The 14350-nt window shown below is 39.3% G+C and overlaps 1 protein-coding gene across 3 annotated transcripts in view; it reads left to right on the forward strand.

The window, feature by feature from the left end:
- The window catches only part of SLC39A9 (solute carrier family 39 member 9), a 45211-nt gene that overhangs the window by 26739 nt on the left and 4122 nt on the right, over positions 1-14350 (forward strand). For all 3 annotated transcript variants that reach the window (XM_027552262.1, XM_027552263.1, XM_027552264.1), the window contains 4 exons: positions 8796-8993; positions 10930-10998; positions 12067-12152; positions 12653-12787. In XM_027552262.1, coding sequence (XP_027408063.1) covers positions 8796-8993; positions 10930-10998; positions 12067-12152; positions 12653-12787 — 488 coding nt within the window. The remainder of the gene's footprint in view (positions 1-8795; positions 8994-10929; positions 10999-12066; positions 12153-12652; positions 12788-14350) is intronic.

The raw sequence follows: 14350 nt of genomic DNA on the forward strand, positions 1-14350 counted from the left end.
AATAAGCAGTATTAAATACAAATTAATGTGAAAAGGAACTTCTCACATACTCTTCTACAATTATAGCTCTAAAATCACTGGACTTAGATGAATATCTATCTGTGTTCATGTGAGGAAACAGTCTTCCTGTAGAAACAGAAGTTTTGAGAACATAGTTTATTGAGTACTGCAGTACTTGTTTACTGTGGATGGAGCTAATGTTTGAAACCACAAAAATTGTTTTAAAGTAGAGGGTTAAATCTATTACATTAACATTTATCCTATCCTCCATTAATAAAAATGGAGCTCTTTAAGGCTCTTATACTTTACTTTCAGGATTCTGAAATTGTTTGATTGTTCAGTACTGTATCTGACCAGATATTCACTCCACATGTTTCACATGTTCATGTGAATCTCCTGAATTAATTCCGTTTAATATACAACTATGTTCCTGAACATTTAGTGAGCACTTAACCACAATACCAGGTATTGTGTGAATATATTGCCTAATCATTCACAACAACCCTCTAAGGTGGATACTGCTTTATAAATGAGACTTTTGAACCCCTGAGAGGTTAAATAATTTGCCCAAGGAACTCAGCCAGTAAGTGTCAGGACCAGGATTTGAACACAGGCCGCCTTACTCCGTCTGAAGTCTACACTTTTAATGACACTCTGCTATGTGGTGAACATTGTAAGGAATTTCATATCACCAAAACACTGTATATCTGCTAAAGAAATGTAAGTTTCCTACCTTATAATGAGATTTTTTTTTCTTTCAGAAATAGTGGTATTTTGATTAAAAAAAAAAAGATTCATTAACATCCCTTTAAAACATTAGTTTTATTCATTTGACTATAGTCAGTTTTCTCTTTTACATGATAAACAGATAGTAAGTAAGAGCTACTCTACCCTGTTGGGCTTCCCTGGTGGCTCAGACCATAAAGAATGTGCTTGCAGTGCGGGAGACCCAGATTCAGTCCCTGGGTCGGAAGAGCCCCTGGAGAAGGAAATGGCTACCCTCTCCAGTATTCTTGCCTGAAGAATTCCATGGATAGAAGAGCCTGGCAGGCTACAGTCTATGGGGTCACAAAGAGGCAGATGCCACTGAGCGACTAACACTTTGACTGTTACTGAAAACACATCAAGTGTAAAGAACTGTCTGTCTTTGCCCAGAAAAAAAAAAAGTATATAATAAAAATCTGTAAAGGTTATAAGATATAAGTAGAAGGTAAGAAATTTAAAATAATCAGTACAGGCCGAAAATACAAACATCAAAGCGGGGTGTCACCCTTCCCCACAAAGAAACAGATTACCTGAAGGTTTGATTCTTAGAATGTTTTGTCCTTTGTAAATGTTAATCTGAAGGAGTTCTAGTGAATGTCTTCAAAGGGCAAATTGATTCTATTACATTTATCAATAATTTAACATATGTGTCTGTAACATCAGTTCAGTTCAGTTCAGTCGCTCAGTTGTGTCCCGACTCTTTGCAACCCCATGAATTGCAGCATGCCAGGCCTCCCTGTCCATCACCAACTCCCAGAGTTCACCCAAACTCACGTCCATTGAGTCGGTGATGCCATCCAGCTGTCTCATCCTTTGTCGTCCCCTTCTCCTCCTGTCCCCAATCCCTCCCAGCATCAGAGTCTTTTCCAGTGAGTCAACTCTTGGCATGAGGTGGCCAAAGTACTGGAGTTTCAGCTTTAGCATCATTCCTTCCAGAGAACACTGTAACATAGGAAGGCTATATACCATACTGGTGGAGCTTATTGGAAGGATCCCTGTATGAATATCTATGGAGAGAATTAAGCCCATGATGATTTGCTGAACACTCTGTTAGTGGCATGAGAAATATATGTCTGATGAGCAATATCCAGTGATAATACTGAGTGTATATACTTTGCAGTGGGGAATGTGACATGGACCATGCCTCAGTTATTCATTACCAGCCAGTGCCCTGTGTGAAACAGACACAACAGTAACAACCTGAAAGTTCTTTCAAGAATGAGTACCATATGTACACGAATTTTAGTTAAATAGCTGGGTGTTAAAATTTTTTATTTTAGTATAGTTGATTTACAATGGGGTATTCATTTCTACTGTATAGCAAAGTGACTCAGTTGTACATATGTATATTATTTTTCATGTTCTTTTCCATTATGGTTTATCACAGGATATCGACTGTATAGTGCCCTGTGCTGTGTGGTAGGCCCTCATTTCTCCATTCTATCATAGTTTGCATCTAATAATCCCAAACCCCCAACGCGTCCCTCCCCAGCCCCTCTGCCCCTGGCAGTGAGAGGCCTTCTCTACGAGTGAGTCTGTTTCTGTTTCGTAGGTAGGTTCATTTGTGTCGTATTTTAGATTCCACACGGAAGTGATGTCACATGGCACTTGTCTTCTCTTTCTGATTCGCTTCACTTAGTATAGTCTCTAGGTCCATCCATCTTGCTGCAAATGGCATTATTTCACTCTTTTGTATGGCTGAGTAGTGTTCCATTGTATATATGCACCACATCTTGTTTATCCGTTCATCTGTCAGTGGCCATTTATGTTGTTTCCATATCTTGGCTATTGTAAATAGTAAATAGCTGGTTTTTGAGATCTCAGGTTTTGCTGGGTTGAGTTTCACATCCTCCAGTAGAAAGGGTGGATGTGTTAATACTGAATATCCAGATCCCATTACTAAAGTGTTACTGTACTAACAAGTCGTGGGATTATCACTCACTTTAAAAAGCATTTTTGTTTTGTTTTGGCTAATGCTTGCAAATAAAACCAATAATGCCTACCATTCATTGTATATAATCCAGTAAATATTTTATGTTTTTATATATAAAATTAAATTCCACTTAATTATAAGTATTCAGATCTTGTATGGAAAGCTTCAATCAACAGCACACTTATTTCAAGTTATATATATATGTGTGTGTGTATATATATTATATATAAATAATAATGTTCCCCACATTTATTTGCCACAGTTTTATTTATACATAAAATTAAGTGTTAACTCTTTCAAAGTCGTAACAACAGGAAATTATATACTTATATCAGTGAATGCTCAAAAAATGTTAGAACTCTTTCTTTAGTTTACTTCCAGAGTATGAGATGAAAATCATCAGTGGCAGCAGAGTTTTCCTTGAAAGCAGTTTAGGTTTGGAGAAATACAGTTTATTCAACGCCAATCTGTTTAATAACATAGCTGACCCATTTATTCAGTATTATTTTAGATCAGAAGCTGGTATATTAGAAAGTAGGAGTTTTATTGTGGCTCATAAACTTGACTCCGAAGGCTATGCCAAGAGTTCCAAAATGATTTAGATAAAGAAAGCGTTGTTAGGATAAGATATAGAAGGTTCTTATACTCATCTAAATTGAAAAATTCTGATATAGGTGTACCTTATTATTAAGGGATGTGAAAGTTGGACCATAAAAAAGGCTGAGTGCCAAAGAATTGATGCTTTTGAATTGTGGTGCTGGAGAAGACTCTTGAGAGTCCCTTGGACTGCAGGGAGATCAAACCAGTCAGGCCTAAAGGAAATCAACCCTGAATATTCATTGGAAAGACTGATAACTAAAGTTGAAGCTCCAGTACTTTGGCCACCTGATGCGAAGAACCGACTTATTGGAAAAGACCCTGATGATGGGAAAGACTGAAGGCAAAAGGAGAAGAGGGCGGCGGAAGATGAGGTGGTTAGATGGCATCACTGACTCAATGCACATGAACTTTAACAAACTCCAGGAGATAGTGAGGACAGGAAAGCCTGGCATGTTGCAGTCCAAGGGTTGCAAAGAGTCAGACACAACTTAGCGCCTAAACAACAGTGAAGGGAAATAATGTTGATCATCCTTTGAAAGTTGTAATTGGCTTGACATTTAGTTTCAGAGCTATGGATACCCCAAAAGTAATTGCCTTTAAAAATTATTATACAACTGTTCACAAATAATAGTATGACTAACACCCTTTAATGAGGTGTTAACCCACCTTTGTACCTCAGCTCACTTTAGCATAACCTTTCACCTACTTTAGCACATACATCTGTTACCTGTTAAGTCTGGATTTATAAAGAAGCATGTGCACAATTATCTTGAAAGTGAAAGTTTCTCAATCACGTCCGATTCTTTGCGACCCCATGGACTGTATGTCGCCCACCAGGCTTCTCTGTCCATGGAATTTTCCAGGCAAGAATACTGGAGTGGGTAGCCATTTCTTTCTTCAAGGGCAACCCAGGGTTCAAACCTGTACCTCCTGCATTGCAGGCAGATTTTTTACCATCTGAGCCACCAGGGAAGCCATTCTAAAGTATAAGACTAAAAGATTGTATTTTATTTCCATTTAAAAAAGTCTTTTTGCATTGGAAGGAATTAATTGCCTAACTTTCGAAATGAAATGTCACATTAAAAAATTACAGAAGTGTGAAGGCCTTTTTTTTTTTGCCTTCAAAATCTATTTGTTGAGTATATACTCAATTTATGGCCTTATATTGATTGTAGAGTTCATAGATCTACAGTATAGCTTCTGCCTTCAAGAATTCACAGCCGATGGAAAATGAATAAATTAACAGTCCGTGACAGCAGGGGTTGGCAAACTTTTTCTAAAAGGGCCAAATAGTAAATATTTTAGGCTTTGTGGGCCATATGGTTTCTGTTGCAGTTACTCAGCTCTGCTGTCATAGCATGAGAGCAGCTATAGACAATCTGTGAACAAATGAGCATGGCTGCATTCCAGTGCAAATTTTATTTACAAAACTAGACATGAACCCTTGTCCTGTAGTTTGCTGCTGTCTGAATTGTAGTATAGTGATATAAAACTTATGGTTGACACACACCAGTCTGCTGGATATGCGTGAGCAGAAGAGGACACAGAAAATGTCAAGGAGGAAGGAACTTACAGGCTGAGTCTTGAAAGACAGGCTGTTATCCAGGAGAAGCAGCATGGAAGGCCCATGGATTCATGAACTGCAGAGACTAAACAAAGGCAGAGATGAGAGCTCATTTTGTTAACTATTTAGTGGGGACCTTTTAAAAAGGTAATCATTCAACCCTTTCCAATAGCATCTTTCTAAGTAGTATTGAAAATTGTAGGTACCAAAATTCTATGACTTACTTCACATGTGTAGTTTCTTTACATTTATACATATGAAGAATTGGTTTTGTATATTAAAATGGAAGCATACCAAAAATTGCCTTGTCTTTAGAGAAAGTCAAGTGTGTTACTTTATTTATTTTTCTTTCTCAAGGCCATGCTAATTATTTGGCAGTGTATAATAGTTCGTTGATTTTTCACAAACCAAACACCCTTGTGTTACCATGAGGCCACAGTTTAATTGTCCAACACTACCAATCAAAATTCTTAGACTGCTTCTCTCATAAACTTAATTATTTTTCATCTCTGAGCTTTCAGTCAGTTCTCTGGCTTAAAATCCTTATTGCTAACAATAATTTTGCTTGTGTGAAGAACAGCATGGGCATACTCTGTCTGCCCACCTTTTCCTCCTAGACCTGTCTAGAGTTTGATTCTCTTTAATTGATCACTGCAGTGTAGGCTTCTAATTTCCAGGAAATGCCTCTTATTCCAAAATCATCTATTTCTTCATCTGAAAGCCTCTCTCTACCTCCAGCAGTGCTTCCAAACTGAATGTGGCAACTCACTGGATCTTGGGATAAATTTAGTAAGTTGGGCTTGTGACTGGCATTTAAGAGGAGCACAAGGGAGGGACAAAGAGAAGGAAATTTTTTGTGTTGTAACCACTGTAAAGTCGCAAAGAGTCATACAGCAACATCAGATAAAAACAAAACAAGGCTGTCTCCTCTCCACCACTTGTACTTAACATTGTACTTGGAGTCCTAGCCAGATGCTAGTTTGCAGTAAGGCCAGAAACAGAAAGATAAGGCACAAAGACTGGCAAGAAGTAAAACTATCTATTTGCAGATGACATGATCACCTATGTAAAAATGGTTAAAAATTTAAAACCTCATAGTATCAAATGTTGACAGTGGTATGGAGCAACTAGTACTTTCAGACATTGCTATTGGATATGTAAACTGGTACAACCACTTTGGAAAACAATTTGAGAGTTTTATCTTATGTTGTTATGTTTAGTCACTTCAGTCGTGTCTGACTCTGTGACCCTATGGACTGTAGCCTGCCAGGCTCCTCTGTCCGTGGAATTTTCCAGGAAAGAATACTGGAATGGGCTGCCATTTCCTCCTCCAGGGGATCTTCCCGAACCAGGGATCAAACCCATGTCTCTTATGTCTCCTGCATTGGCAGGTGGGCTCTTTACCACTAGCACCACCTGGGAAGCCCATTTTCTTTTATAAACATACATATACCCAAAAGTTCTGATCCTAGGTATTTACCCAAGGGAAGAGAAAATTTGCATCCACAGAAAGATTTCTATCTGGACTTCTCTGGTGGTCCATTGGTTAAGCATCCACCTGCCAATGCAAGGGACATGGGTTTGATCCCTGGTCTGGGAAGATGCCACATGCTGCAGGGCAGCTAAGGCCGTATGCCATAGCTACTGAGCCCACGCTCTAGAGCCCGTGCACCATAACTACTGAAGCCCGGGTACCTTGATCCACAACAAGAGAAGCCCCTGCACCACAGCTAGAGAGTGACCCCTGCTTGCTGCTACTAGAGAAGGCCCACTTGCAGCAGTGAAGACCCAGCGCAGCCTAAAAATAATACAAATACATTTCTTAAAAAAGAGAAAGACTTGTACCTGAATGCTCGTAGCGACTTTATAATGGACCAGTGTTGGAAATTACCTAAATGTCCATCAGTAGCTGAATGGGTAAATAAGTTGTGCTGTGTCTGTACAGTGGGGCATTATTCGGCAAAAAGGAGGACTAAACTACAGATACATGCAGAGCTCAGATAAATCCCAAATATTCTGCTGATCAAAAGAATCCTTATGCAAAAGAATACATATTGCAGGACTCCATTTATATGAAATCCTAGAACAGGGAAAACTCAGGGGACAAAAAGCACATTCAGCACTTGCTTGGGACCAGGACTGACATATTGACTCCAGGGAAGCACAGGAGAACTGTTCTGGTATTTTTGAGTACTGTTCCAAAACTTGAACTTGGTGGTAGTTTAACTAGAGTTTTTACATTTGTGAATTAAATAAATTCACACACCTCAATAAAGTGTGCTTTAAAAAAAGATTAAGACATTTAAAAGCAAATTAAAAAAAAAAGCAAACAATGAAATCACTATTCAGAAAAAAATCTTAAGGCTAAAAAATTACTTTGGGAAGATGAAAAAGTTCTGGAGATGGATAATGGTTGTAGAACAATGTGTCTACTTAAAGCCACAGAATCATATGATTAAAAATGGTTAAAATGATAAGTAAATTTTATGTAATGTATATTTTACATTTTTTAAAAAGGTTAAAAGAAAAAGCTATGTAAACAAAAAATCTTTAAAGAATTAGAAAAATGTATTTTTGTTATCTTAAGATGGTTTGTGCTTCTCAGTAATGACTTTTAAAGAATTAGCTAAGCTAAGTCAAGTCACTTCAGTCGTGTCCGACTCTGTGCGACCCCATAGACGGGCAGCCAACCAGTCTCCCCCGTCCCTGGGATTCTCCAGGCAAGAACACTGGAGTGGCTTGCCATTTCCTTCTCCAATGCATGAAAGTGAAAGTGAAGTTGCTCAGTCGTGTCTGACTCTTCAGGACCCCATGGACTGCAGCCCACCAGGCTCCTCTGTCCAAGGGATTTTCCAGGCAAGAGTACTGGAATGGGGTGCCATTGCCTTCTCCTTTAAAGAATTAAGGCAGGGTCTAAAAACTACAGCAGGCTTCTGTGATTTCTTTAGTCAAAGGTTAAATGCTTAATCTAATTATAAGTGATAAATATGTTTAGTATTTTGGCCTGTATTTATAAAACCAACAAAGATAAGAATTCTTGAAGTGTTCATGCTTTGAGTGTCAGATATTTGAGTATAAACTAGTAGTATTAATATTGCCTAGCCAGGTGTCATTTCCTGTAATTCAGAGTATCCCAACAATTGTGTTTTTAGAACTGAATTTATACTGAAGGAAATGTCTCGTTTAAACTGCTCTGCCCTTTGGTTTCTAACCGGTGATTGTCCCCTGATATTTTTTAAAGCTAAAGCGTTTTATACTCAGTTTGCTCTTTATTTGCAATTTTTGTATCAACCTAAGAGTGGACTCATTGGAAAAGACTCTGATGCTGGGAGGGATTGGGGGCAGGAGGAGAAGGGGATGATAGAGGATGAGATGGCTGGATGGCATCACTGACTCGATGGACGTGAGTTTGGGTGAACTCCGGGAGTTGGTGATGGACAGGGAGGCCTAGCGTGCTGCGATTCACGGGGTCGCAGAGTCGGACATGACTGGGCAACTGAACTGAACTGAAGTATAAAAATAGATGAATTGTTTTCATTGTTATTGTTGGTCTTCATTTGCCTGTTTTCATCAGAATAAATCTTTCCGTGGTTTCTGGTGAGACTGGTGTGAATCTCTATAGACAGAAGGGGGGATTGGAAGATGATATCCCTTGGGAAAATGACTGCTTTCTTGCATGGTGATTTGCTTCCAGTTCCTAGGTTTTGAGAATAATAGGCAGTTTAAAACTCTGCCTGCCAAAAGCAGAAGAGCTTTGGGAATTTTTTCATCATGAACTTTAAGGGAGTTTATGACTTGCTAGATTACAATATAGGAAGTAAATGTCTTTGCAGGAAAATCTGTAGAGCTCAAAGTACAAAAGAACAGAAGCCTCTACATAAGATGCTTTAAGGGAATAAACATGTTATCTCTTTATGGTTCATTCTGCTCTAGGGAAGCACCACCAAGCGAGTCAAACACAGAACGTGATTGCATCAGACAAAGCAGCGGTAATACCGGTTGCCCATGAACATGAGCACAGCCATGACCACACACAGCTGCATGCCTACATCGGCGTTTCCCTCGTACTGGGCTTTGTTTTCATGTTGTTGGTGGACCAGATTGGCAGCTCCCATGTGCATTCTACTGACGGTAAGTGGCCCCAAGGTTTTCTGGGAAGTCCAAAAAGTTTGCATTTTAGGTGATCATAAATGATTGAATGATTCAGTATGTATCAATGGCCATATTTAGTACTAAAACTCTTGTCTTAGGTTCTGGTGAACATGTTGTTCATTTGAGGAAGCTAGTGGGTTGTGACATGTGGCACAAGAGAGTGTTTATTGGGTTACTACCAATTATCTTAAAGCTGTTTCATTTGATGGAGGTCTAGGGCAGAAGTTCTTAACCCTTTTTCTGCCATGGAGCCTTTAAGCAGTCTAAAGCCTGTGGACCTTTCATTGGGATAAATAATGTTTTTAAATGCATAAAACATAGTTCATAGGACTACAGAGAAAATCAATTTTATTGAAATATAGTTACTAAAACATTAAAAACAAGTTTGTGATAAAGGATGTCTTCTCTATCAATGTATTAAATAATGATATAATATATTTAAATTATAAGCAAGTTAGAGTTAAATTTAATTGTTTAGGACATTAGTATAATAGCTATTGTTGAATAGCTTGACTAAGAACATTAAATTCTGAGATGGGCTTTAACAGGCAACAGATTGTCAAGTTGAACATCCAGTTGATTTGGGTTTTTGTTTTGATGGTTATTACATGGACAGAGGAGCCTGGTGGGCTGCAGTCCATGGGGTCGCGAAGAGTCAGACACGACTGAGTGACTTCCCTTTCCCTTTTCACTTTCATGCATTGGAGAAGGAAATGGCAACCCACTCCAGTATTCTTGCCTGGAGAATCCCAGGGACAGAGGAGCCTAGTGGGCTGCCGTCTATGGGGTCGCACAGAGTCGGACACGACTGAAGCGACTTAGCAGCAGCAGCAGCAAATAGATAGTTACAGCTAAGTATAACATGCAGTCTTAGACTGGATTCTTCTTGGGAAAGGAAGAATGTTCTGAAAGTCATTCTTGGGCAATTGACATAAGTGAAATATGCAAGCAAGTAGAAAAAAATCTCTGGTATTTACTGAATTTGATAACTTTACGGTGATTATGTAAGAAAATATCCTTTCCCATTAGAAATACACACTGAAGGATCTAAGGATAAAGAGTTAACGAGTAGTATAAAGTGCAGTATACTCTTAAATGGTTCCAGGAAAGGAAATGTCTGTGTGTGGTGTGGAGAGAGAACAAGAGAGCCTAAGTACAGATGATAAGGCAAATATGGCAAAACGTTGGACAGGGTGTTAAGAAATTGGTTTAACTGGACTGGACAGTGAGAAATACAATGTATCAGTTGATGTAGAGCTCAAGAACCTACTTAATAGAGCAGTTTGGATTGAATTTGAAAAGTAGCAGATTCTTAATGTGTTAACTGACCCCTCAAAAGAGTGGTGAGTTAGGAAGATGATTCTGACAAGGATGTGTCAGATGAATTTGGTTAGGGAGAGATGAGAGTAAGAGGAGACATCCAGATCCACTGCTAGTTTAGGGGTTGGAGAAGGGGTTGTTTGGGTTGATGAAAATTTAGGTTAGGATGGTGGCAGTAAAATGGAGAAAGGCAAATGTAACAGACGTTTTGATGTTGGAATAAAGATAAAGTTGCAGGAGGCTGAGGAAGGGGCAGGGGGAGGCAGTGACAATGAGACTGGTCTAGAGAGAAGTGGCCAGAGGCCGCAGAGCAGGCTCCTTGGAGAGCTGGAGTGGCAAGGGGTGTGAGGCAGCTAGGGTGACCTCTTGCCCGTTCAGGGAAGGCTGGGTCAAATGAAGAGTTCCCATCTGCCCGTCTCTTCAGGACAGGAGAAATTTCTAAGTGTTTGAAGCAAAAGGAAAAAGACAATAGTAAGGAAGATAATAATAGTCTACTTAAAACAGCTTTCAAAGAATTCTTCCACCTCCAGGTGAATGTCCTACTAGCTTCTGTTTCCTGTTGCTTCACGGCTGACTTGCCTATTTTTTACTTCAGATCCAGAAACAGCAAGGCCCAGCAATTCCAAAATCACCACCACGCTGGGTCTGGTCGTCCATGCTGCAGGTGGGTTCAGATTGCAGGGGAACCCCTTTTTCTGTCACACAGGTACCATCCACAGGAAATACTCTTGGGCTGACCTTTTGAAGAAGGGGTTGTTTAATGAAGTCCTCCAACAGAAGTATGAACCCCAGTGTACGCAGTGTCAGGGGATTGTAAGCTAAGGATGGTTTTTATATTTCTTATCAGATGAAAAAGAATAATTCATGGCACATGAAAATTACATGAAATTCAAATCTCCGTGTCCATAAGTGAATACAGCCATGGCCACTTGTTTACGTATAATCTGTGGCTACTTTCACACAACAATGGTAGAGTTGAGTAGTTGCAAGAGACCAAATGGCTCACAAAGGCTAAAATATTTCCTATCTGGCCCTTTAAGAGAGGTTTGCTGACCTTTTCCCTAGGACCTCATCTTGCACACTTCTGTACTGAATAGCCCTGTGCCTGTTATCTACCCAGAATGCCAGTTGAGGCAGGGGTGGGCTGTAGGGCGTCAGAAGTCTCAGCCGTGCTGACTGGGAGCACCTTTGAACCATAACCACAGCCAGTCCCAGCTGTAGGGGTCTGTAAGTGACAGAAGCACGTGCAAGGTGACCTGTTACCTGGGCTTCATGGTGATGTGCTTTTCTAACAGAAGATTCACCCATTCAGCCAGTGCTTACTCATTACATACAAATCATCTATGCCAAGTCGTGGTGTCTTTGTTTTTTCACCTGCAAGATGCAGAGATGCCTCCTTTGAAATTTCTTGCTTTTTCTATTATTGCAGTTTAACTGATTAGTCAGTAGATTTTTGAATGTCATACTTTTTCAACAATAGCAACAATAACTGGCATATTAAATATCAAATAGCACCTGTGCTAAGCTCCTCACATGTTACCTCATGAAAACCTTGAGAATATGTACTTTATTGAACCCATTTTAGAAATGAGAAGGCTAAGGTTCAGAAAGCTTAAGTAACCTTCTCAGAGCCTCGTCCAGCTCTATCTAACTCTGAAGCCCACACACGCACCCACCACACTATTATAGTTGTTATTTATAGTGTTTTATGTTTCATTTTTTCCAAATTCAGCTGACGGTGTTGCTTTGGGAGCAGCAGCTTCTACTTCACAAACTAGTGTCCAGTTAATTGTGTTTGTGGCAATAATGCTACATAAGGTAAGCAAAATTTTGGTGTAAGATTTGTTATGGACTGCACCTGTAATTAAAATGTTCTCTTTGGTCTTTGTGTTTTTCTGGAATGCAAATGTTTTTGTGGTTATTTTCTTAACTGCTGTTCACCTTAGAGAATTTAATAAATCTGTTTAAAACTGGGTCTTTTGCTACCATTTTCTTAAACTTGTAAGTTGAAGAGATTTTATTTTTTTATGGCATATACACAAACTGTTAAGTCCTCTACAGATTTCTGTATTTCATGGTAATTTTTGTTCATAAATATTTTTCCTTTCTTATACTTGACTATTTCACATAGACTCACACACACACAAATGGGACATTTTCTAGCTTAGAACATTAATTCTTAAAAGGCAGAGCCCAGACTTAGTGTTGGTTATACTTGGTTTTCTTGTATGATAAGAATTTAGTCAGATGACATGTACTTCATCATGTAGAAGCAATCCAGATTTCTAGACTAATAAGGGATGGTTTTTCTTTTCCAGGCACCAGCTGCTTTTGGGTTAGTTTCCTTCTTAATGCATGCGGGCCTCGAGCGGAATCGCATCAGAAAGCACTTACTCGTCTTCGCACTGGCAGCACCAGTCATGTCCATGGTGACTTACTTAGGACTAAGTAAGGTGAGTCTGACTCAAGGTTACCCGGACAAGTGTCGAACTCCCTGTGATTACCAAAACTTATGGTCTCTTATGTTGAGTTTTCAATTAAATTACTGCCTCAAGCTAAAAAGAAAATTCAGCTTAGAAGCCTGTACTGTACAAAGTGTACATCTTAATTCTAAGTCAATCCTCTGCATAAATTTAGAACATTTTCTTATTCATTTAATTAAAAAACTTCTTTCCCATCAGTTCCAAAAATATTTGCACAAATACGTGATCTTTAAAATAATCCAATTTAAAGCTCATCAGACATGCTGGTTATATTTAACTGGTATGTAATAAGTCACAACAGTATGGATGTAATGTTTCAGTGAGCACAGGAAGTGTGAGTAACAAGCTTGCCGCAGCTTTAAGAGCAGTAGCGGATGAGCAGAGATCTCTGTATTCAGCTCAGACTCGGATTCTTCTGCTCCCGGCTCTCATAGCAAGTCCCCAGGTCTTCGTTGTTACACTGATCGTACCTCCAGTCCTGAAGTGGCGTGTGTCGTTTGTCACATCAGACCCCAGGCATTCTACTCTGTTGCTCCAGTTAGACCTTCCCGTGCCTTATTATTCTGTCCACTAGGGCTGCAGTTCTTACCAACAACCCTTCCCGTTTTACTTAAATATCAATTGGCAGGCGACAGAGGAAAATCTTAGAACCAAAGCAACTTAGGGCTTTCCCCCACACTCTCTGAAGATCACTGATTCTTTTGAGTGTTATTCAGTTCGTATTTGATATAGAAAAGCTTGCATTGAAAGGAACGTGAGAAATGAAATGGTTAAAGAATGGTTAAGTTCCTGTCAGTCAAGGCTTAGCTGATCTGGATTGCTAACACCTCATTGTTCACCTGAAGAGCTCTATCTTCTTTTAGTCAATGAGTAATAATACATAGTTCCCTTTTAAATATTATCCTGTTTATCACTTCACTGATCAATGTACGTTTCTAGAACTTTTGGCAAAAAGATATGATAATTTTGGAGGCACAGAGTTACAGGTTACGTTTATGGCATGTTCTTAAATTTTCAGTTACTTGTCTTAGTCTCTAGGGCCACATTTTTAATTTTAAAAAAAGATGGAAATTAATTGTGTAAAGATTAGCTTTTGAGATATTTCTAGGCTCTGTGAGGGCAGGTACTACATTTCAGTTATCACTGTATCTCAGGCCCTGGCCCAGAGCCTGGTGTATATGGGAGGTTTGTTAATATTGGTAGAACAAATGAATGTATGAAATTTGATATCTGCATTAATGCTGTTGATTCCATCTTAATAATCTTGAAGTTTGTTTGTAAAAGTAATCCCAAGTGGCTCAGTGGGTAAAGAATCCGCCTGCAATTCAGGAGATGCAGGTTCGGTCCTTGGGTTGGGAAGATTCCTCTGGAGGAGGGCATGGCAATCCATTCCAGTATTCTTGTCTGAAGAAACCCATGGACAGAGGAACCTGGCAGGCTACAGTCCATAGCATCACAAAGAGTCGGACGTGACTAAAGCGACTGAGCACGCATGCACACATGGCCGGTAGTCTTAAACCCTTATTTGGAAGC

The sequence above is a fragment of the Bos indicus x Bos taurus genome, chromosome 10 (genome assembly GCF_003369695.1).
Source record: "Bos indicus x Bos taurus breed Angus x Brahman F1 hybrid chromosome 10, Bos_hybrid_MaternalHap_v2.0, whole genome shotgun sequence".
NCBI classification, from domain to species: Eukaryota; Metazoa; Chordata; class Mammalia; order Artiodactyla; family Bovidae; genus Bos; species Bos indicus x Bos taurus.